This window comes from Gracilinanus agilis, chromosome 1, assembly GCF_016433145.1.
Source record: "Gracilinanus agilis isolate LMUSP501 chromosome 1, AgileGrace, whole genome shotgun sequence".
NCBI classification, from domain to species: domain Eukaryota; kingdom Metazoa; phylum Chordata; class Mammalia; order Didelphimorphia; family Didelphidae; genus Gracilinanus; species Gracilinanus agilis.
Window position 1 is genome coordinate 728,855,430 of NC_058130.1, and position 23,354 is coordinate 728,878,783.

Here is a 23,354-nt window from a genome sequence, read left to right on the forward strand (position 1 = left end):
TCCAAAAAGATCTTGGTGGATCAAGACGATGGACCAATTTGATTGAGACTGAATTTTGGTACAACTGGGTTCACTGAAACCTAATGGAACTTAACAAGGATGAAAGTCAAATTTTACATTTGGACTGAAAAAAATCCATTTCCCAAATGCAGCCTGGGTGAAGCTGTGTAGGCAGAACCAGGAGCAATTTTGCGGGCAGTTAGGCTTGCTCCAAGAAAAAAATAGTTCAACAAGTCCTCAAAAGTGAAGGAGGCTGATATGGGTGGAAAAAAAGTTTCTTATCCTTATTGTCTCCAAGCAGAAGCTCTGCAATGACTTCCTTGAGTGCTACAGAAACTTTGAGAGAATGTTCTAAAAGGGACTCTGGCTTTGAAGTCCCTTCCAATTCCTGATTCTATTTAGGTCACATAGGAAGCCAGTGAGAGAGCTGGAACCAGAATCTGGTTTCCGTCCAGTATTATCCTCTATTGTATATCTATCTTGCTTTCCTAACTAATTTCTTTCAAGCAGGGACTATCTCCTCCTGTCTTTCTCCTATCATATGTAGGCAATGTTCTTTGTAAGGAACTGTCCACCTATGCAGAACTGCAGAGAACAGTGAGCTAGGCCTTTGAAGTCTAGGCCTCGTGGAGGGCTGTGAAATATGTGCTAGGTGGTAGGGGAGGGATTTGGGAAGGGGCCTGCACTGTCACCTCTGTAGCAGGCTACCTGAGCACACATTTGTGAAGTGTTTGTGAAACACCTGCCTGGGGCCAGGGCCGAGCTTGTCAAATGAATGCATGACATTGGCTTCATTAGAACCAAGCTCAAATTGAGTTAAGAGGTCAGACAACGCCACAAGAATATAAAGTGATTTAAAACTGCCCTCCCAGAGTATTTGCAACGTGTATCCTCGCTAGGACCTCTTTGGATGTTTTCATCCACCCCTCCTTCCCTTGACTAAGGTTCAAAAACACCCCCAGAGCTGGGAAACAATGCCTATTAAATCTAGGATTCAGGCCTGGGGTGACAAACTCAATTCTAGGGTTAATGGGGAGAAGTGGACACAAAGCACAATTCTGGGAAGATCCCGGTCATATTTGGTAAATACAGTTCAAGAGGAAGGAACTCTGGCCAGGTCTTGGCAACAAAGTTCCTTACAGTCAGAAGTGGGTCACTTCTTAGCAGAATTTCACTTCCCAAGTGACTTCTGCCTAGGACCGTGCTGTAGCTTAACGAGACTATTTTCCACATTACTCCACTCAACGTAAACAAGGTAGAAACCTATTTAATCAACTTTTGAGGACAGAGTCCAAACCCCTATACAAAAACCATCAAAACTTGTCTTTGGGAAAATGATGAAATGTAAATAAAAACCAACTTGGTAGGGGAGGAAGAAAAACTTTTCAATTGGTTGGTGGAGGAGGAGGAATATTTCCAGGCCCTTCTGAGGGAAGAGGGGGCCGCAACATTGGGGGCATAGGAGTTGGGGGATGTACTCCTGGGTTTGGGGGGTGTACACCTGGGGCTTGGGGGTGAACCCCTGGAGCTTGGGGATGAACCCCTGGAGCCTGAGGGTGAACCCCAGGAGCTTGAGGATGAACCCCTGGAGCCTGAGGGTGAACCCCTGGAGCCTGGGGGTGAACTCCAGGTGCTTGGGGGTGAACTCCTGGAGCCTGAGGATGAACTCCTGGAGCCTGGGGATGAACCCCAGGAGCCTGGGGGTGTACCCCAGGTGCTTGGGGATGAACCCCTGGAGCTTGGGGGTGAACCCCAGGTGCTTGGGGGTGTACCCCTGGAGCCTGAGGATGAACCCCAGGTGCTTGGGGGTGTACTCCAGGACCTTGAGGGTGAACCCCAGGTGCTTGGGGATGAACTCCTGGAGCCTGAGGATGAACCCCAGGTGCTTGGGGGTGAACTCCTGGAGCCTGAGGATGAACCCCTGGAGCCTGAGGGTGCACGCCTGGAGCCTGGGGGTGAACCCCTGGAGCCTGAGGATGCACCCCAGGTGCTGGGGGATGTACCCCAGGAGCCGGGGGATGTACCCCAGGAGCTGGGGGATGCACTCCTGGAGCAGGAGGGTGCACCCCTGGAGCAGGAGGGTGTACTCCGGGAGCAGGAGGGTGTACTCCGGGAGCAGGTGGGTGGACCCCAGGAGCTGGAGGGTGAACCCCAGGAGCAGGTGGGTGAACCCCAGGAGCTGGAGGGTGAACCCCAGGAGCAGGAGGATGAACTCCAGGTGCAGGAGGGGGCATCTGAGGAGGCCCAGGAGGGCCTGGGGGTGCAGGCCCACTGGGAGGCATGGGTGGCAGAGGCATGCCACCTGGAGGTGGAGGTGGCAAAGACTCTGGCAGAGGTGGCCGAGGAGGCAAACCATTCATCAGTGGGGGTGGGGGCCGCTTCACTCCAGGAGGCCCAGCAGGGAGGGCTGGAGGAGCAGGAGGCTTCTCCATCTTAAAATGGAACTGGAGAAAAAACTAAAAGGAAAAGAGAAAGATGAGGAAGCAAATCCTCTAAGAGACATGACATCCTGCAAGAGCCACCAAGCTGACTCCCATACCTATAGCAGGGAATTCAATAAGCTTCCCTTGGAGTTGCTTCTTTATTTTAAAGCAGGCACGCAAGCCTTCCCAATATGCTCTGCAATCTAGAGTGGGAAAAATGGCTCCAAGAAGCCACTATCTTAATCTATCACTAGCTGGGTATAAATGACCCACCTGACTTCTAGTCTACCAACAGCCTCACTGAGTAAAAAACTGTCTTGGCTGCACATTCGTGAGCAAGCGGCTTCCCAGTGAGGGCCTTGGCTGTAAGCTGTAGTGGTGAACTGGGTCAAGGGAGATCTCTAGGTCACAGTGGGGTGCAGACATAAGAGGAAACTTGGGGCTGAATGGGAGTCTTAGCAAGGGAAGCCTCCACACAAACAAGTTCACTTTTTGTCATGCGATACAAAATAGTTCTGATTTGATCACGCCTAGAGGTTTGAAAGTGTCTACCACCAGGGTACACTCCTCTGGGAACCAAGGGGACCACTTCCTAGCGTAGGAGGTTACTCTTGCCAAGGGTTAGAGGGCCCTCCAAATTAGAAAAGTTTAGGGCCAGAAAAGATCTCAAAATCATCTAGGCCAATTCCTTCTTCTTTTAGGTAAGCAACCATCAGTTACCTGCTTAGTTTCTCTGTTCCAGTGGGTCCAAAACTTCCCTTCTGCCTTGTCAATCTCTCTACTTGGCACCTGAACAGGAAGGAAAAGATTAGGTAGGGAATAGCTGAGGGATAATCTCTTAGGTTTCTGTTTATATCCACTCCAGGCATGCAGATATATAAAGCTGCTAAAAATGGGGAGAGGAAAAGGAGACGGAGAGGGTTTGGTATCTTTCAAGATCACACTATTAGGGGAAGCTAGGTGGCTCAATGGATAGAGAGATAAGAGGTTCAGGTTCAAATCTGACCTCAAACAATTCCTATTTGTGTGACCCTGGGCAAGTCACTTAACTCCCATTGCCTAGCCCTTACCACTCTTCTGCCTAGGAACTGATACTTGGAATCAACTATAAAACAGAAAGAGTTAAAAAAAAAATCACACATGCATGGATCCCATGATTATCTCCGTATGGGGTCAAAGGTCTGAAGGCTTCTAGTTTAGACCATTAGAGACCAGGAGTTGCTTTTGGCTGAGATTTAGGATCGTGATAAGTGCTAAAAGGCCCTTAAAGATCATCTAATAATGCTGGTGGGGGAATGGCAACAGGTAATTTGTCCAGTCACATGGTTATTTTTGACCCAGCCCAGGAAAAGAATTTCACATGCAAGCATGGAGATACTTGGAGTGAGGATTTCACTATTACCTATGAAGGTTTACCTGTCCTGATTGTCACAGTCTGGTCCCATCTTAGTTTTATAACCATATCTCCCATTCTTTTCTGACAGAAATCCTCCACTCCAGGCAAGATGCATATACCCTCCTCCTTCTGGCTACTATTTATTTGTCCTTCAAACTCCAGAGCAAGTCTTGCCATTCCATGAAGTCTCCTTTCTAGCCCACTATTTTCTAATTCCTATGAAACTTATTGATTGTAGCTCACAATCAGCTTTTGGCTACAAAGCAGTGTAGTATAACAGAGAAAGTTCTCAATTTACAATTGGGGACCTTGGTTCAAATCCTGGTTCTGTCCTGACCACCTGTATAGCTCTGGACAAGTCCCCTAATTTTTCTGATCCTCAATTTCCTCATCTGTAAGACCAAGAGATTTGACTAATGACTCTTAAGGTCCTTTCAATCAACTGATTAAAAAACATTTAAGTGCCAGGTACATGGAAAAACTGTATGAGAGGTGGCTTCTAGCTCTAGCTGTATCTTAAAAAGAAGCTGAAGTGAGAGAGAATTTTCAACATGGGGAATGCTTGTGCCAGGGCATAGAGATGGGTGCTATGTTGAGTGAATGAAGAACCATGAAAAGACCACAGAATTCCAAAAGAGGAATAAGGTGCAATGAGGCTGGAAAGATGGTTAGGATCAGGTTGTGAAGGAGTTTGAAAATCAAACAGAAGTGTTCATAGGTGTCTCTAAAACCAATGGAGTTTGGTATCTTTCCTTGGGCTTTTTTAAAGTATGGTGGTGACTTAGGCATGTCTGAAGACAGCAAGAAATAAACTAGTGATCAAAGGAGAGATGATGGAGCAGACAATGTACTGGAAAAGGCAAGAGGAGATAGGATCACATCAGGGGCACACCTAGTGGATCAACAAGCCTTTGTTAAATGCCCACTCTTTGCCAGGCACTGTGTGAAAATCTGGAAATACAAAGAAAGATAAAAATAGTTCTTGCCTTCAAAGAACTTACACTCCAATGCAACTCATATTTTTTTTGGGGGGGGGGGGAATGACACACTTTATCAGTAAGTAGGTACACAGAAGATATATACAGAATACATGGAAGCTATTCTTAGAGGGAAAGTGTATGTTTGGAATTGGGGAGATGCCATTCCAAAGTATGTTACAAATTTCCTATGGACATGTGGGGACTGTGAGACTACATTTCCCGTGATTCCAATGGGTTTCCAGTTTTTGGGCATGGGGACATCAAACGTCACCACGCATAGGGCAGTTTAAGTTCGGAGGAGGGCCTAGAGAAAGTCTCTTGGTTTTCCTGGGTGGCTGGCTGGCTGGCGTACGAGAGAGAGAGAGAGAGAGAGGATGGGCTCTGGCGGTAAATTTAAAAGATAGTCAAGCGTGATTATATATATATTTCACCAACAAAGCCATGGGTATTATAATATTAATTTCTCTTATACTATCAGTCTTTATCATTTTTAATTGTAACAAAAGGTTCTATCAGAAGAGGAGAATGGGAAAGGCCTCTTGCAGGGGCCATTTGAATTAAAGCTTATGAATAAGGAAAGCATTTCAAAGAAAAGGTCAAGCAGTACAAAGGTAAGAGTGGCACACGTGAGAGAGAGATGAAGGTAAAAAGGACAATGCCAACAGATGAGAGTGAGGCACCAAAAATGATATGAGGCAATGAATCCCACTGACTGGGAGGATGGTCTTTTCATCTGTATGATAAACCTGAAAATGGAGGGTTTGGAGGACAAGATGATAGGTTCTGTTTTGGATATGTTGAGTTAAGGATGACTATGGGACACCTAGTTTAAGGTGTATAGCACACAACTGAGGATGTGGGCCCGGAGCTCAGAAGACTTGGGCTGGAGATAAGAATTTTCAGAGAGTGAAAGAAAGTAACAGTGTCAGGCTGTGTTAGCAAACCTATAGTACACGTGCTAGGGAAGGCACTAAGAGCCCTCTCTGTGGGTATGCCCACTGTCGCCCCAGCACAAAGTTCGCCAGAGTTCATTACAAGAAAGCCAGAGGATGTGGGGTAGGGATGCTCCTCTCTGGCTCTCCACACAGTTTGCATTTGGAGCATTTGGTCTCTAAAAGGTTTGCCATCGCTGCTGTAAGGGGTAACATTCAGCTTTAAATCTACCGTCCTACTGATATCCTATAGCATCTTCTCTTATATGCCTGATATCCTCAAGTGGACTATGTTTCTGAGTAGGGATGACAATTATAATCTACATATTAAATCTACCAGATTTAAATATGGTAGGCTCAATAAATACTGGAAAAACTGTTTTAGAGGAAGGATGCAGTGACCTGGTAGACAATACAAGAAGGGCAAAGGGAAAGAAGCACAACTTCCCAGCTCCCTCCTACATTACCTTGAAAGCAATAGTTTCATAGGGCTCAGCTGCCATTAAAAGATACTGCCAGCGTCTGTCTGGGGGTTCAATCCTCTGCTCGTATGCAGACATGAACCGATGGCGTGGCATGATGCTCTCAGCAATCTCAGGATAATCAATCTGCAAAGAGAAGCCCAGGAGCAAAATGAAGTATTGCAATTAACGCAAAGGGAGGAAGGGAAAAAGCATTAACCGTGATTTCATTTTTTTGTGATCACATTCCTACTAAGGAACTGGGACAGCTCAGCCAGAGTAGTATAACTCTGAAATGTAGATCAGGTTTGCTCTTTGGGCTCTTATGAACCCTGATCACATGCTGAGAACTAGTACACAGGGGATCAGGATTACCCATAAAGGGAGGCAGGATGTGGGGAGGTGGTCTCCTTACCTGGAAGAGGAGGCTCTGCTGGCCCATTTCTGTATCCCGTTGTTTAGTCACTGGCATAGACAAAGAAGTAGTCAGCAATTCTAGCAAAGCCCAAATCCCAAGTCCACCCCAATGGCTTTAGCCCTCCCCACCCCTCCTCTTTTTTTGAGCTATACTACTTAAGAGTATGTCCTACACTATTTTCCTACATAGATGATAGGAGATTTGAGGGGGAGGCTGGTGTCATCTTCTATGGTCCCTACAGGGCCCAGTACTTGGCCAAGAGAGCACACTGAAAAAAAAAAAGGGGGTGGGGGGGATAATGCCTGCTGAATGATGAGGGCAGAGCATCAAAAATCATGGCCAGGCTGGTTGCCTCAATATCCTAACACTTGCAGAGCTGACTGTGTTATTCCAGAAATTCAGATTCTTGCTTCTCAGGTTTACAAAGTGTCCCCTGTGAAGGGTGGCACATTTACTTGCCATTTCACATGCAAGCAAACCTGAATGTACGCTGCCCACTTGAATGGAGGTGGCAATCACTGATGGAAGCTAAATAAAGCAGATGCTGGTTCTTTGAAAGAAGTTGTCCTCTGACCCAAGATGAAACATAGAACCTGTCTCCTCACAAATATGCAAGGGACTTGGGGTGCAGATCGAGTCACTGCTTTTTGGGGGAAGACCAATGGGGAAATCACTTTTCCTTGACTATGAATATGTATTACAAGGACTTCCCCTCTTATTTTTTTTTTTTAACGATGAGGGAAAAAGAGAAAAAAACCCTAATTTTTTGTTCATTGAAAAAAAATTTTCTATGATAAAAAAATAAATTAAAATGTGTTCTCTGTATCTTGAAACAGTCTAAAAACAGTAACTACATTTATTATAGGTGTACTCCACTTTGCATTACATATAAAAGACAATGTAGTACAGTGGAAAAAGCACTGGATTTCCAGGCCAGAAGACTGGAATTCCAATCCTGACTGCTATAAAATCCTGACTGCTGTTTGCCAACTGTATACTTAAAGGGGATACTTCACACTGCTGGACCTTAGTACAGCCTCTGTAAAAGGAGGCCTCTATGCTACCACCTAGCACCAAGAGTGACCCTCTGATACTTTAAAGGCCTATTAGGCAACTGTAAAAACTCTTCATTCAAGGGGCAGCTGGGTAGCTCAATGGATTGAGAGCCAGGCCTAGAGACAGGAGGTCCAAGGTTCAAATCTGGCCTCAGACACTTCCCAGCTGTGTGACCCTGGGCAAGTCACTTGACCCTCATTGCTTACCCTTACAACTCTTCCACCAAGGAGCCAATACACAGAAGTTAAGGGTTAAAAAACCAAAACAAAACAAAAAACCTCTTCATTCACTTAGTATTTGTTAAGGGTACACTGTGTGCGGTATTACACTGTGCTAAACAGCCTCCTGGAAAGTCTTCTCATGTCTTCCCTCCAATAACCCTTCTTAAGTATCACTCTGGCCATGTTACTCTTCTGCTTAAATACCATCTGTGGCTCCTTGGTGCCCAATAAGGAAAATGTTCACTTTATGAGGCACCAAGACCCTCCATAATCTGGCACAATCTATCATTCCAACTTTATTTCATGTTACTTCTACTTGGGTAGCCCAGTCTCAGATAACTTCACAATCCCATGAAGTTACTTTGCCCCTCAAATGCTGGCACTTATGCCATCCCTAATGCCTGGACTATTCTCCTTCTCCTATTGTCTCATGCATTTCTACCCATGATTTGAAGCCTAATTAAAATGCCAGCTCCCCCATGAAAACTTCCGAGACCACTAATGCTAAAACTGTATTTCTCAGCTCTCACTACTTTATATCTCTTTAAAGCCAATGCAATCCTGTATATTATAGTTTCCTGTGTTTGCCTTATCCCTCCCTCCCAGGCTATCTGATCTCCCTCCAACACAAAATTCTGCACACTGGGGGTGTTTAATAACAGTTTCTTAGAGTGAAGATATTTCTAAAAACGACTATAAAATCAATTTAAATAAGTAAGAGCAGAATAATCATAGGGGTGTGCTGGGAGAACAACAAATCTTGCCACAAAGTCAAGAGCACTTCTATAAAGATGAGCAACCACTCTTTGTTTTGTGACTAGGCTTTGTCCCAGGCTTGCTTAAGGACCTGCTTGGTCAAGGGGTTGGCTTTTGGCTGCTGGCTCCATAAAGCAGTCCAGCCTTTATACAAGATTTCTCCTGGGAGCAATTTTCTCTGAAATAAACAATAATTTAAAAATATACATACAGGGGGCAGCTGGGTAGCTCAGTGGATTGAGAGCCAGGCCTAGAGACGGGAGGTCCTAGGTTCAAATCCAGCCTCAGACACTTCCCAGCTGTGTGACCCTGGGCAAGTCACTTGACCCCCATTGCCCACCCTTACCATTCTTCCACCTAGGAGCCAATACACAGAAGTTAAGGGTTTAAAAAAAATAAAAAAATAAAAATATACCTACAAAACTCCTCCTACTCCCAAACTTCACCTCAAAGGAAAGGTACCTGAGGTATTGGGGATTAGGAAGGAAAGGGATGAAGAGGAATGGTTATCACTTTAATCATTCAGAGATCAATATAAAAGAGGGAAAAAACCCCAGGAAGTTTCTGTGTTGGATCTAGAGAAAGATCACTACTTCTAAATTGAGTGTTGCCTTCTTTGGAAAAATGTAGACAGTAATATTGAAAGGCATGCTCTCGTTATAGGAGGGCCTGGGAGTCCTGTTGCAGAAAGTTAAAATCAATGGTAAATGGAAAGGCAGAGAAGGGAGCAGCATATTCAGATTTGTTACTCTGGTGCCTTTCATTAGCCTGGGACGGTTGGCAAAACACATTTTTACAAGAAAATGAATAGAGCACTGTTTCCCATAGAAGCACTTCTGCCAACCAAAAGGAACTTTACTAGGCGGGACTAAACATGACTAGGTCAGACATACTGCCAACAATTCTGAACACCTCACAAAGGAGGGGGAGACAGATATCAAGTGGCAGAACAGTCCACAGAAAGAGCTAGGAAGAGATTTTTGGGAGTTGACTGAATTCCTAGTATGAATTCCAGAGATGAACAGTCTTTCTATAGGTAAAGGGAGGGTTTCAGGGTCACTGATTACAGTAGCTAAAAAGCTTATTTATAATTCAAAAAGCAGCTGCAGAGACCACCTGCTACACTGTTCTACAAGTCTGGTTAGCCTGAGAGAGCCCCCCAATCACATACCTTTGTAGCCTGGACGACCAATTTTCACAAACTTCTTCACTTCTACTTTGACTTTCTCTGGTGCTGGCTGGGCTGGAGCTTCCTTGGCCTCTTTTGCTGCTCTTCGAGCCCTACAGTCAGTCAAGTCAAATGTCAGTGTTTCCCTGTGTCTCTGAGTAGTCTGAAGGGGGAATCCTTATTGGGCTAGGTGTCAAGAGGCTCAGGTTCTAGTCTGTCTCTGTCCCTGATTTCCTTGCTTGGAGATCTCCCAGCTCATTCTAGAGCACCTTTTTTTTCACCTCATCTGGACACTGGAATAATAAACCTTGCTTTGTCTATTCGAAAAGAGTGTGGTGAGGATGGAATGAGAAAAAAAGGATTGAATGAGAGAGAGAGAAAGAAGTTCAGAGGTCATCTAGCCCCAAATTCTTCATTTTCAGATAAGGAGATTCTAAAGAGATTCAATAACTTGCTCAAGTAATAGAGCAGGATATGAGCCCCAGTTCTCTGGCTTTCCCATTCAGCTTTCTTCCCATGCTACAAAGAGATGGGAAAGAGCTCAAGTATAATCTTTACTTCCATAAAGGCTTGCCACACTCACTCATATTTATGGGGCAGCTAGCGAAATGGGGTAGCTTTGGAAATCCTGTGAGGGAGGCATTATATGCTAGGAGGTCTATGATCACAAAGTTATTAAGTGGCAAGGCCATGATGCAAACCAGTATCTTCTAACCCCAAAGCCCATCTTATTTCCAAATTGGTTGCCTCTCAGACATATATTTCTCCTTTTTCACCCTAGAATCTTAAGTTTTGATAGTCAAAATTGACCCCAAGACTGTGGCAGCTCTGAACTCTGGGATCTACAGGCTCTACAGGCTCTACAAACTGAAGAGATTCAACAAAGGTCTGTGGATTCATGGACAGATTGGGTAGAGTGACAAAGCTTTTTATAACCTGAATGATGACCTAAGATGCCTTCAAGCAACTTTTTGACATATACCTCAAAGCAGTGGTTCTCAAACTTTTTGTAGAAGTAGAAGCACTTTAAACAAAATTCAAGGGAACTCTTGGATCCATGGATGTCCCTTTGAGGCTCTGTCCTGGGCCCTCATCCACTTTCCCTCTCTACTACTTCATTTGGTGATCTCAAATCTTATGGATTAAATGATCAGCTCTATGAAGATGATTCTCAGATCTCTTACCAAAGCTAACGTCTACCCTAACTTCCTGCCTCATTCTGAAACTGCCTCTTAGACATCTTGAACAAGATATTACAGACACTTCAAACTCAATGTGTTTAAAACTGAACTCATTTATCTTCCCCCCTCCCACCCCAAACCATATCTTCCTTCTTATCCCTTATTCTGTCAAGGGTACCATCACTGTCCAAGTCACTCCAGCTTCCAATTAGGTGTTGTCTTTAACTCTTTACTGCCTCAAACCCCTACAGGTAATCTGTTGTCAAGACCTTTTAATTTTACCTTTGCAATATCTCTCATGAACCTTCCCTTTTCTCCTCTGACACTGATGTCATTCTAATGCAGACCCTCATCACCTCATACCTGGACTATTGTAATAGCCTGCTAAGTGGACTCCTGCACAGGACATTTCTGAATCTCTGCATTTTCACTAGTTGTCCTCCACATCCAGAATTCTCTATGTCTTCATCTTTGCCTCCAGAGTTCTCCACTTCCTTCATGTCTCAACTATAATCACACCTTTTGCTTAAATTCTTTCCTGGACCCACTTAATGCTACTGCCTTCCCATTAAGATTATCTCCAGTTTACCCTGTACATATCTTGTTTGGATATAGTTGTTTGACTACTGTTCCTCATAAGAATGTGAGCTCCTTGAAGCCTGGGACTGTTTTGTCTTTCTTGGTACTCCCTGCACTTTATCACAGTGCCTGGCACTTAACAAATGCTTGCTGACGAGGACCTTTTAAGATTATTTTTAAATGCTCATTACTATAACTTTGGTACTGTTATACTAAATAACATAAAACCATTAATATTTAAAATTTTAAGCACTAGCCTTAGAAAAAAAATGCACCAAAACAATACAAACTATTTTCATCTTATTTTTTTCCAGAGTTAGACAAATTATAAGAAACTTTGTGAAAAGGATGTGACTAATAACATCAGTAAGTATTTTTTAACTGCAAATAACACTGCATGTACTAATTCATCTTTTAAGATGATTCACAACAATTTTCATTTCCCCTTTAACCATCATTATGGTTTGGCTTAGTTCATCAGTTCCACTTTTTAAAACAGTTGTTTTTGAAGTGGCTGTTTTACTTATAAATTCCTTTGTAATTTTGCTAGAATCATACGGCTTTGAAAAAAACTTGGCTACATAACACATCAAGAACAACCTGATATAAGTATTAAAAAGTAAATTTAGGGGGGCAGCTGGGTAACTCAGTGGATTGAGAGTCAGGCCTAGAGAAAGGAGGTTCTAGGTTCAAATCTGGCCTCAGACACTTCCCAGCTGTGTGACCCTAGGCAAGTCAATTGACCCCCATTGCCCACCCTATCACTCTTCCACCTATGAGACAATACACCGAAAGTTAAGGGTTTAAAAAAAAAAAAAAAAGTAAATTTAGGGGCAGCTAAGTTGCTCAATAGATATAGTCAGGCCTGCTGGGCTCAAATCTGGCTTTGGATACTTCCCAGCTTTGTGGCCCTGGACAAAACACTTAATGCTAGCCCTTTCTGCTCTTCTACCTTGAAACTGCCACTATCAATTCTAAGAAAGAAGGTAAGAATTTAAAAAAAAGAAAGAAACTTTTTTCTGCTGACTTCCTTTTCCATTCTTTCATATCTAAGTTTATCCTATACTTCTCTGAATTCTTAAGGCACAGAAATATTTCACCATTCCCATCATATAGTTTGTTCAGGGCACTTCCTCAATTTCCATTTCGGTGCTACCATGCAAAGTGCTGCACTGCACAAAAAGGATGATCTACTAGCTAACTACACTGTCGTGTGTGGGTGTGTTGGAAAACCATTCTAGTATAAGGAACATGACTAGGACAGATATAGAAGAGAAATGGAGGAAGACGTGGAAACTGAAGAAGTGACAGAAGCAGAAGTAGGAAAACAATAGGTACAAGCCTGACAAGAACATACATGGAAAGAACACAACAGAATTCTGTGCAAGTGTTAACAGTCAAGTTGGACTATAAAGCAGAATCATGTGAAAATGCCTCCTCCCCTGCTCCCTGGTAGAAGACACAATAAGAACTGAACCCTGCACAACGTCAGATGACTTTTTCCTTATATGTGGCTTAGTTTTGCTCAATTTTTTTCTTCCTCTTTTTTTCCTTCTTTATTTTAAGAGACAGCTTAAAATACCCCAGAAGATGGGGTAAGGAAAGAAGGGATACTTTGAGAAATGTAGGAGATATAAAACCAAAATGTATCAATAAGAATTTAATAATAAATAAATAAATAAATGAAGTATAAACCTAAATCAGAGACAGTTAATGTTGCTTTTTGTTTCACTGCCAGATAATTAACATTTTTGTTTTTTTATGACTCTTTGATTAACCTCATTTCCCCATATTATCTATAATGACTATTGGTGCAAAAAAAATCTTTTTATAATACAAAATTAGCACACGACACTAAGATAGCCACTTCATTATTTTACACATATATTTTATTGGGCTAATTTGTCTGACATGAAATATTATTGGGGGCAAATATCAATTGCTTCAAGAGCAGGAATCAACAAACTACTGCTCAAGGGCAATTTTTCAATGAGTCAAAAAAGGTTTTTATATTTTTAATTAAAATAAAACTATTTAAAAATTTAAAAATCATTCTTAGGAGTCTTATAGTTTCCTGGCTCATTCTAAACCAATAAGACATCTTATTAGTCACAAGACCAACTGAGTCTTATTTCCAACTAACTTTCATTTTTCTTCCGAGGGTACAGTTTTTAAGGCAATCCTTCCATTTTTAAAAACCCTTACTTTCTGTCTCAGTAATGACCCAATGACAGAAGGGCAAGAGATAGAAAATTGTGATGAAGTGACTTGTCCAAGCATACACAGCTGGAAAACTATTAAATAGTGTTTGAGGCCAATCTTGAACCCAAGTCCTCCTGACTCCAGGCCTGGTGCTCTATCCACTGTGCCACCTAGCTGCCCCCTCCCCCCATTGTTTTTACATTGAATGACCTATGTATGCTTATCTGTAGCTATTTTCATATAACCCCATAAATGCTTCAACTCTTAAATAAAATATTGTCTTAAATAAAAGCAGTGTGATTCATATCAGCATTGTGAATCCTAAATAATTGAATTAAAGGGATGAGATGCTATAGTCAGCCAGTCAACAAAGTGCCAACACTATACTGAAGCCCTGGGAATACAAAAAGAAGCCAAAGACAGTCCCTGCCCTCAAGGAGTTTACAATCTTATGGGTAAAACAACTAGCAAACAAATATATATTCTAAACAAGCTATGTCCAGGCTAAGAACAAGTGACCATTCAACCTCAAATCCTTAAAGGTTGTTATTTGTTCACAAATTCAGAAATGACTGTTTGTTTAAATACTTACAAATTTGTTTGATGTTTTTTCCCCTGAGTATGCGCTAAGTAGCTTCCCTAGGGGGAAAATACACAAATACACAAAATAAATTAGGGTAAGTTAAATTATAAGAAGTCTTACAGAATCAAAATTCAAGAGAATGAGACCTTAGTAATTATGTAGTTTAACTGCTACCCCAAGAGTGAATCCTGTTTACAACAGGCCTAGAAAAGTTACTAAGCCTCTGCTGAAAGATCTCCAGTGACAAGTAGACTCTCTCTTTCCTAAGGCAATCCATTTTCTTATTGAAGAGTCCTAATTGTTAAGATAAATTTCTTATAATGGGCTGAAATTTATTTCCCTTTTAAATTTCACTCACCAGGAATACTAAGGTCTGCCCTCCAAGGCCCAACTGAACAAAATTAATTCTTTTCACTTGACAACTTTTTTAATATTTAAAGACTACACACATCCCCATCCCTTCCCCCAAATATATACATTTCCTCTAGCTAGGGTCCTTCAATTCCTTTAATATACTCTATCTACCTGTTGTTGGGTACACTTCCTCCTAATTCTGGATGCCCTCCTCTGTTCCACCTGGTCCCTACCTGGAGCAGGATACAATATCAGTTAGGCTCTAGAGAGGGCAGAGTCCCATATGACTATCATTCATGATACTAAATTGATATGAATAGTTTCGAATCCCATCAGTTTTTTTTTGGTGCCAAAACAAATCGCTGAGTTTTATTAAAATTTCAGTTCACTAAAACTCCAGGTCTTTTTCACATGATATTATTGAGTCACATCTGCTATCCTTTACTTGTACAAATGATTTTCTGAACCAAAGTATAGGACTTTATATTTAACCCCATTATATTTCATTTTATTAGCTTCACCCTATTAATTTAGCCTGCTGAGTTTATTCTGGATGCCAACTGTACTGACAAATCAATTTGTTTTTTTAAAAGGAAGACTTTGATTTTCCCTTTACAGCTAAATGGGTCTAACAGGAGGGAGGAACAGTTTTTATTTATTTCACCTCATATTTTGCAGGCTTCTAAAGGACCATTGATCAATTCATAAACACTGGCTAACTACTTTTAGTTAATGTTGAAAATGTGACTCACACTCTTGAACATTGTGCAAACTAGCTGTAGGATACTTGATCTAGTTTCATCAACCAAAAAGGAATCAGGGAGATAATGTCTTTACATGTAGCCCTTAAGGAATGTTTGCTGCCCAGGTCTCAACTCACTATGCAGGCAGACCCAAGTATTCAACAGCTAGCTTCTCATCACCCTCCAAGAATTCTTGCTCACTTCTGGTCATAAAAACCCCCCAAAAGGTCAAAGGCAACATGACTAAAAGAACTATTATCCTCAATTTACAGAATTGGAAATGATCAAATTCAAAATACAAAGCCAAAATATAACTCACCTCATTGTTGTGAAGTGTTAAGCAGAGTTTGCATTCATAAGAACCCAAATGATTCTTCATAAAATATGGATCCTAGAATAAAAATATAATCATGTCAACGAAATGAAAACCATAGACATGGCAACATGTTTGATATACCAGAAGGGTTTTTTTAATGGCAAATAAAACAGTAGCCTGTGACCAAAAGAGGCTGGTTTTTCTTGGTCTTACTATTGCTTTACTCATCTTTCTGCCTGAAATAACCTAATATAATGAAAACTATAGGAAGAATCCTTCTTTGACTAGGCACTCAAAATGAAGATTCATTATGCTATTTCTTTGGATGTGTGTGCTATCTCTTAATAAAATCATTGGCTACACACAAGTTTTATTTAAACATTTATTATTTGGGTACATGAAACTTTGTTAAGTGCCAAGGTCAAAAAGACAAAAACAACAACCAGTTCCTATTCTCAAAGACCTTACATTTGAGGAAGGAGAAAGTAGCTCATTCTATTAAGGGAAAGTAAAGATATTAAACTTGACTGTTAGGTTAATTATCATTTTATAGATTGCTATTCTCTAGAAGAGAAAGAGGGATTAGGAAACATGCTTTCCCAAAAAAAGATGTCAAAGAATTATAGATTTTGAAACTGAAGAAGATATTATTTTATATTATTTCTTCCACTTTTTGAGATAAGGTGATCAAAACTTGCCCCCATTCACACTGCAGGACCTAAGTAACCCAAAGTCTCCCAAGAACACAATAGGCCATGTCAATGGCAGACACTGAAAAGTACAGTAAAATAGAATGAATATAGAGAAGAAATTGGCATGTGCCATTGCTTAAGTTGCCATGAATTTAAAATTTAATTCTGATACCCTTGACTTCAATTTTGTATTGGCATTTTGGTAGAACTTATATTTCATTATTAAAAGGCTTAGGATGTTGCCTGTTCTGTTTCTAACCTTTATTTTAATTCAATCGCTGAAATTCAGTCATACAATTTTAGGGGTAAGAAGAAAACTTTAGTTTTCTTTTCCAAGTCAAGTGAAAAAGCTGGAATTAGAACTTGAATTTCTTGACTTCTAGTCCTTCTATTGTAACATGGTGCTTCTCAAAATGAAAAGAGTACAAAGGAAGGATTGGTGGGGAGGGGAGAAGGAACTCAAACTCACAAATATGAAATACTATATCAAACTCTTAAAACTGAGGCAGCCAACAGGTTTCCTTTAACTAAGAAAAATCTGAATTTTACCTTGTTGATATCAATAGTTTCAAGAGCCAGTTGTCGGAGGCGTTCCCTTCTATCACGGTTGCTCTCTGAGGATGAAGCCACCCCACCACTCCCAGTCTTGCCCCCAGGTCGATGTTGAAAATCCATGATGATGGTTTTTGTACTTCAGTATACTCAAAAAAGAAAATCTGAAAAATGAGACGGGAAGAATGAGAGGCAAGTTTAACCAGGACAAAAGCTTTGAACTTCAGAAATTTGACAATTACTCCCCATACTTGTTTTGGATCCAACATATAAATACAACATAATACTCTGAATGGCAAGTGTTAATCACCCCAGGAAACATAACTCTGTTCATAAACAGCTTCTCTCATTCTAACCTGTCTGTCATCTTCCATTCCAGATAATATGACCACCTCTCTTCCCTGATTCAAATTCTCTAAAGAGCCCCCAATATTGTCCTCTCAACATTAGGTTTAAACTTAGGAAGTTGATGGAAATATTCACCCACAAATCCTACTTCCTCTGTGAAGTCTATCCTCATTCCTTCCTCTGAATTCTGGTACCACTTTTTTGTACATGGTAATTCCATCTATGGTCTTAGCTAAGTCTCGCCTCTTCCATACTTCTATTCCATTAGGTAGAGAAGTGAAATTATCTCTCTTTAAAAAACTCTTATTTTCTGTCTTAGAATCAATGCTAAATATTGGTTTCAAGGCAGAAGAGCAGTAAGAGGTAGACAATGGGGGTTAAGTGACTTGCCCAGGGTCACACAACTAGAAGCATCTTAGGCCAGATTTGAAACCAGGACCTCGTGTCTCCAGGGTTGGCTCTCTATCCATTGAGATTCCTAGCTGCCCCCAAACTGTCTTTTTATATGCCCTCCACTCCTCTTTAGAAAGGTCATGTTTTGCATAGTCTGACCTCCCTCTCATCTAGCCCATATGCTGCTAAATTCAGTTCAAATATTTATTAAATGCTTACTGTGTGCTCTGGATACAAAACCACAACACTGTACTTGATCTCAAGGAGCTGACTTTCTTGGTAAGGGATGGAGAATAAATATGTACATGCATTTACTTATCTGATTTAAGAAAGGGAAACGCTTTCTATTAACTGGGGGTAAGGGAGTGGTGGCAAAGGAAAGAAAGAAGGGAACAGTCCACAGAGGAAGGCATACCTGTATCTTGAAGGAATACACAGTTTCTGAGGAATAGTTTTATAAAAGTGCATTCCAGGCAGAAATGGTGATAGCTAGAATTTATAGTGTTTTAAGGTATGAGAATAAATTTGACATAGGTTGATTCATAACAACCCTGGGAGGAAAGTGTAGTTATTATTATTATTATTATTATTATTATTATTATTATTATTATTATTATTATTATTATTATTCCTATTTTACAATTGAGGAAACAGAGGCACAAGAGTTTAAGTGACTTAACCACAATTACATAAGCTAAGTAGTGTCTGAGGTAGCATCTGAACTTCCAAGCCCTACACTCCATCTATGGCACTACTTAAAATGACCTGCCTGACTGGAACCAAATGTATAAAGGAGAATAATATGATAATGAGGCTATACAAGGTTGCTTGGAAATAATTTATGTGGGTATTTAAATGCCAGACTTTCTGTTTTATCCAGGAGACAAAGGAAAACCACTGAAGACTTTGAGCAAAGGAATGTCACAGTTCAGACCTGTGCCTTAGAAAGATGATTTCAGCAGTCATGCAAAAGACTGATGAGAAAGAAGTTTAGAAATGCAAGGAGAACAATTAGGAAGCTAGTCTTTTAGTCTAAGTAAAAAGTGAAGAGGAACTAACCTAAGATTAGGTGGTAAGGGAAGAGGGCTGATAGAACAAACAGGATGGAGATCACATCAACAAGTCTCGGCAACTGAAAGCATAAGGGGAAGAGAATAAGGGAGAAAGGAAAGTCAGAGGCAACTTGATAGCTGGTTAGAAAGATGGGAATTCCCTTAACAGAAAAAGTTCATGAGGCAGGATAGAAACAGATTTAGAGGGCAAGATGATTGATTCTATTTTAGAATTTTTGAATTTGAGTAATCAATAAGACACTTAAAGTGAAAATATTCAGCAGGCAGCTGGTATTGAGACAAAAAAATATATTCGTAAGTATAAGGGAGGGAGGAAGCATTAGCAGGTGAGGAAATTAGGAAAGGTTTAATGGTGCTTGAGCAGATTTTTTTTTTTAAAGGAAACTGGGGATTCCACAATGAGGTCAGGGGAGCTGATTAAAAAAAAAAAAAGAAATAAAACCATCAAGAAGAAAAATCTAAGCAATGAAGAAAAGTTACTGCCCAGGAGAGAATCCTGAGGGTCACTCAAGTTTTGAGGGGAGTTGGATGATTCAGCAAAGGAAAACAAGAAAGAAGTTACACAAGCACAGAAAAATCTAGATAGGAAAATGTAAAAAAAGAAAAAAAAAGAATATCCACAAGAAGAGGATGGTCAACAGTATCAAAAGCAGTAGATAGGTCAAGTAGGATGGGGACTTAGAAAAAGCTATTGGATTTAGCAGATGAGAGATAGCTGGTAACCTTGGACAGAGTAGTTTCAGTCAAGTGGTGGAATCAGAAGGCAGATTACATACAACAGGCTGAGAAGTAAGTGGGAGGTGAGGAAGTAAAGGCAACAAGTCTAGATGGCCTTTTCTAAGAATTTGCCTGTGAATGGGTAAAAAGATAGAAGAGGATGGGAACAGGGTCAAGTGAAGGAGGAGACCTGGGCATGTTTCTACACAATAAGGAAGAAGCCAGTTGATAAGAGATTAGAGATGAGAGGAACATGTCAGCTGTCAGACTGATCTGCCTAAAGTACAATTGTGACTGCTACAACTTCCCTCTTTCTGCCCCATTCAATCAACTCCAATTGTTCCCTACTGCTTCCAAGCCCAAATATGAAATCTTCTACTTGGTTTATAAGACCAACCCCTCCCACAACTGGCTCCTTCCAGTCTTTTCATCCTTCCCCCTCCCACCCCACCAATCTCGTGAGCCTGGATTCAGGTCTGTTCCTCAAACAAGACATTCCATTTCTGGCTACAAGTGTTTTCACTGGTTGTTCCTCATGTCGGGACTGCTTTCCCTCCCCATCTCCTCGTTTCCTTGGCTTCCTTTGAGTCTTAATTATCAAGTCCTACCTCCTACAAGAAATCTTTCCCAATTCCCTTTTATTGCTATTCTAGTCTCTTTACTTTGTTGCTTACCTCTGATTTATCCTGTCTATTATCTTCTTTGCATGTTATTTCCTCCATTTGACTGTTAAGAGCAAAGTCTGTTTCTTGCCTTTCTTGGTATCCCCAGCACTTCAGCCAGTGTCTGGTACACAGCAGGTGCTTAATAAGTGCTCATTGACTAACATGTGCCATGTCATTTTACATGTCAAAATTGAAGTATCATCAGCCTCTCCACCTACCTTGAACTGTACAAGAATATGAGCTGTTCTGTAATTCCCCCAATAAGAACGAGGCCCCTAATGGCAAGGACCATCTTGATTTTCTGTCTGTATCTCCAGTGCTCAACACAGAGCTTACTACTGACTTCTAATGAGTGAAGAGTAAGTTCTCAGCAGTGACACAAGAGGATGGGAGCAAGGGCACAAGTAAAATGGCTAGCCTTTGTAAAGGAAATTACTATATCAGCCTCAGAGGCAGAAACAGAAAGAAAACAGGGAATGACTTAATGAGACCTTGAAATGTGGAAGAGAAATGGATGGCCTTGATTTTCTCAGAAAAGTAGAAGGTGTAGTCAGTCACTGACAGAGATGTAAGATGAGTGAGGTAAAGACTAGAGGAGGGGTTGGCAACCTTTTTGGCCGTGAGAGCCATAAAGGCCACATTTTTTAAAATGTAATTTCGTGAGAGCCGTACAGTGCTCACAGTGCCGCTCCTGTAATAGCGCCTGAAAAAAAAATGGACTTTACGGCTCCTGCAGAAAGAGCCATACTTTGCCGACCCCTGGGCTGGAGGATGGAGAAATTTAGAACAGCCAATGCATGGAGAATGAGCCAATCAGGAAAAAATAAAAGAAATGAATCAAAGGCTCATTTAAGTTTAGATGACATAGATTTGGTAGCTGGGGAAAGGAAGTTATGCCAAGGCGAAGAAGAGGAGTTTGCTGGAGAGGAGAAATGTTTGATTCAATTTAATAAATATTTATTAAATACCTACTATGTGTCAGGCACTGGTTAAATACTGAGGAGAAATTAAGAAAGTCAGTTCCTCAAAGGAATAGAGTAGGGGTAGTACAACCTCAGCAATCAAGTGTCTGAGAAACCCAAAGATCCCAGTTTTTGGAATAAGAATTCCCTATTTGACAAAAACTGCTGGGAAAAATGGAAAACAATATAGTAAAAAGTAGGCATAGATCAATATCTCACACCCTATATCAAGATAAGGTCAAAATGAGTTTATGGTTTAGACATAAAGAGTGATATTACAAGCAAATTAGGTGAACATAGAATAATTTACCTATCAGATCAATGGAAAGGCAAGAATTTGTGCCAAACAAGGATAGAGTACATTACAAGATATAAAATGAATAATTATATACACATAATAAATTTAAAAGGTTTTGTACAAACAAAACTAATACAACTAAGATTAGAAGAGAAAGAACCGGGAAAACATTTTTATAACAAATTTCTCTGATAAAGGTCTCATTTCTCAAATAAAGAATGAAGTCAAATTTATAAGAATCCAAGTCATTCCCCAAATGATAAATGGTCAAAGGATACAACTAAGAAGTTTTCAGATGAAGAAATCAAAGCTATCAATAACTATATAAAAAATGTTGTAAATCACTCTTGATTAGAGAAATGCAAATTAAAACAATTCTGAGGTACCACCTTACACCTATCAGACTAGCTACTATTACAGTTAAAGGAAAGTAATAAATGTTGGAAGGGAATGTGGCAAAATTGGGACACTAATGCATTGCTAGTAGAGCTGTGAACTGATCCAAACATCCTGGAGGGCAATTTGGAATCATGCCCAAAGGACAATAAAACAAGGCATACATACCCTTAGATCCAGGAATACTACTACTAGGTTTGTATCCTGGAGAGATCATAAAAAAAGGGGAAAGGACTTGACTTACTTGTACAAAAATATTTATAGCTGCTCTTTTTGTGGTGGCAAAGGATTGGAAATTAAAGGGATAACCAATCGGGGAATGGCCGAACTAACTGATGGTGACAGAATATTACTGTGTGGAATATGATGTAAGGAATGATGAAGAGGATGATTTCAGAAAGAGCTGGAAAGACCTTCATGGATTGAGGCAGAAATAAGTAGAACCAGGAAAACATTGTACACAGTAACAGCAGTATTGTGGAATGACCAGAGAAAGAATTGTTGGGAGTCAGAATGCAGATGAAAACATGCAATTTTTCAATTGTTTATTTGGGTTTATGTTTTGGGGTTTTGGTTGTATAAGATTATTCACTTATAAAAATGAACAATATAGAAAAGTTATATGTGTTAATAATGTATACCCCAGATTGAACTGCCTGCTAGCACTGGGAGAGGGAAAAGAAGGGAGGTAAGTTCAATCATATAACTTAGGAAAACTTGTGTGGAAATTTGTTATTTACATGTAATGGGCAAAAAAATAAAATAAAAATTAAAAGTCAGTTCCTGATCTCAAGGAATTTATTAAAATGGAGGAAGACAACACAAAGTAAAGTTGAAAGGTAAGGGAGGGTGGTAGAGAGAATGGGAAGTAGAGGGAACCTGGTATTGGGGCATGTTTCATAGAAAAATGTGTGTGTGTGTGTGTTCCCTACCTTTTAGGATCCTTTGATAATATAGGGCTGGGACAATTTGTTTTCTCACAAGCATAGAGAGGAGAAGAAGTTGGGCTAGTAGAGGGATAATCCAGGCTGGATAGTTGAGAGCTGATAAATACCTAGTGATCAGTCATATATATGCCATGCCAATTTGTCCTTATTCCAATATGGCAGGAAATGACACATTTCATAAGAAATACTGCATGTGACGCATGTATCTGGGTCCTAGACAGGCCTGGGGTCTGATGCCTTAAAGAGAGGGCTAACTGATACCTATGCCTTCAACTGTTTCATTCATTCAGCAAACATTTATTAAGCACTTTCAAGAAGGACTAGATAAAATGAAAAGCCAGGCCAGGAGATGAGAGATTTAGGTTCAACTCTGGCCTAAGATACTTCCTAGCTGAGTGGTCTTGGGCAAGTCACTTAATCCCAATTGCCTAGCACTTTATTGTTCTTCTGCATTGGAACCAATAAACAGTATTGATTCTAAGGCAGAAGATAAGGGTAAAGGAAGGAAGGAAGGAAGACGGAGGGAAGGAGGGAGGGAGGGA

The 23,354-nt window shown here is 40.7% G+C and overlaps 1 protein-coding gene across 2 annotated transcripts in view; it reads right to left on the reverse strand.

Annotated features, from left to right (window-relative positions):
* Positions 1-1,249: 1,249 nt before the first annotated feature.
* Positions 1,250-23,354, reverse strand: part of SF3A2 (splicing factor 3a subunit 2) — a 26,474-nt gene continuing 4,369 nt past the window's right edge. The window contains exons 2-10 of one of the 2 annotated variants that reach the window (XM_044658613.1): positions 17,011-17,177; positions 15,773-15,844; positions 14,366-14,412; positions 9,815-9,924; positions 6,608-6,657; positions 6,199-6,339; positions 3,144-3,212; positions 1,962-2,456; positions 1,250-1,676 (exon numbers count right to left, since the gene is read on the reverse strand). In XM_044658613.1, coding sequence (XP_044514548.1) covers positions 1,386-1,676; positions 1,962-2,456; positions 3,144-3,212; positions 6,199-6,339; positions 6,608-6,657; positions 9,815-9,924; positions 14,366-14,412; positions 15,773-15,844; positions 17,011-17,136 — 1,401 coding nt within the window. In that variant the 5' untranslated portion in view covers positions 17,137-17,177 and the 3' untranslated portion in view covers positions 1,250-1,385. Of the gene's footprint in view, positions 2,457-3,143; positions 3,213-6,198; positions 6,340-6,607; positions 6,658-9,814; positions 9,925-14,365; positions 14,413-15,772; positions 15,845-17,010; positions 17,178-23,354 lie in introns of both variants that reach the window. The other variant, XM_044658612.1, reaches the window with a different exon arrangement.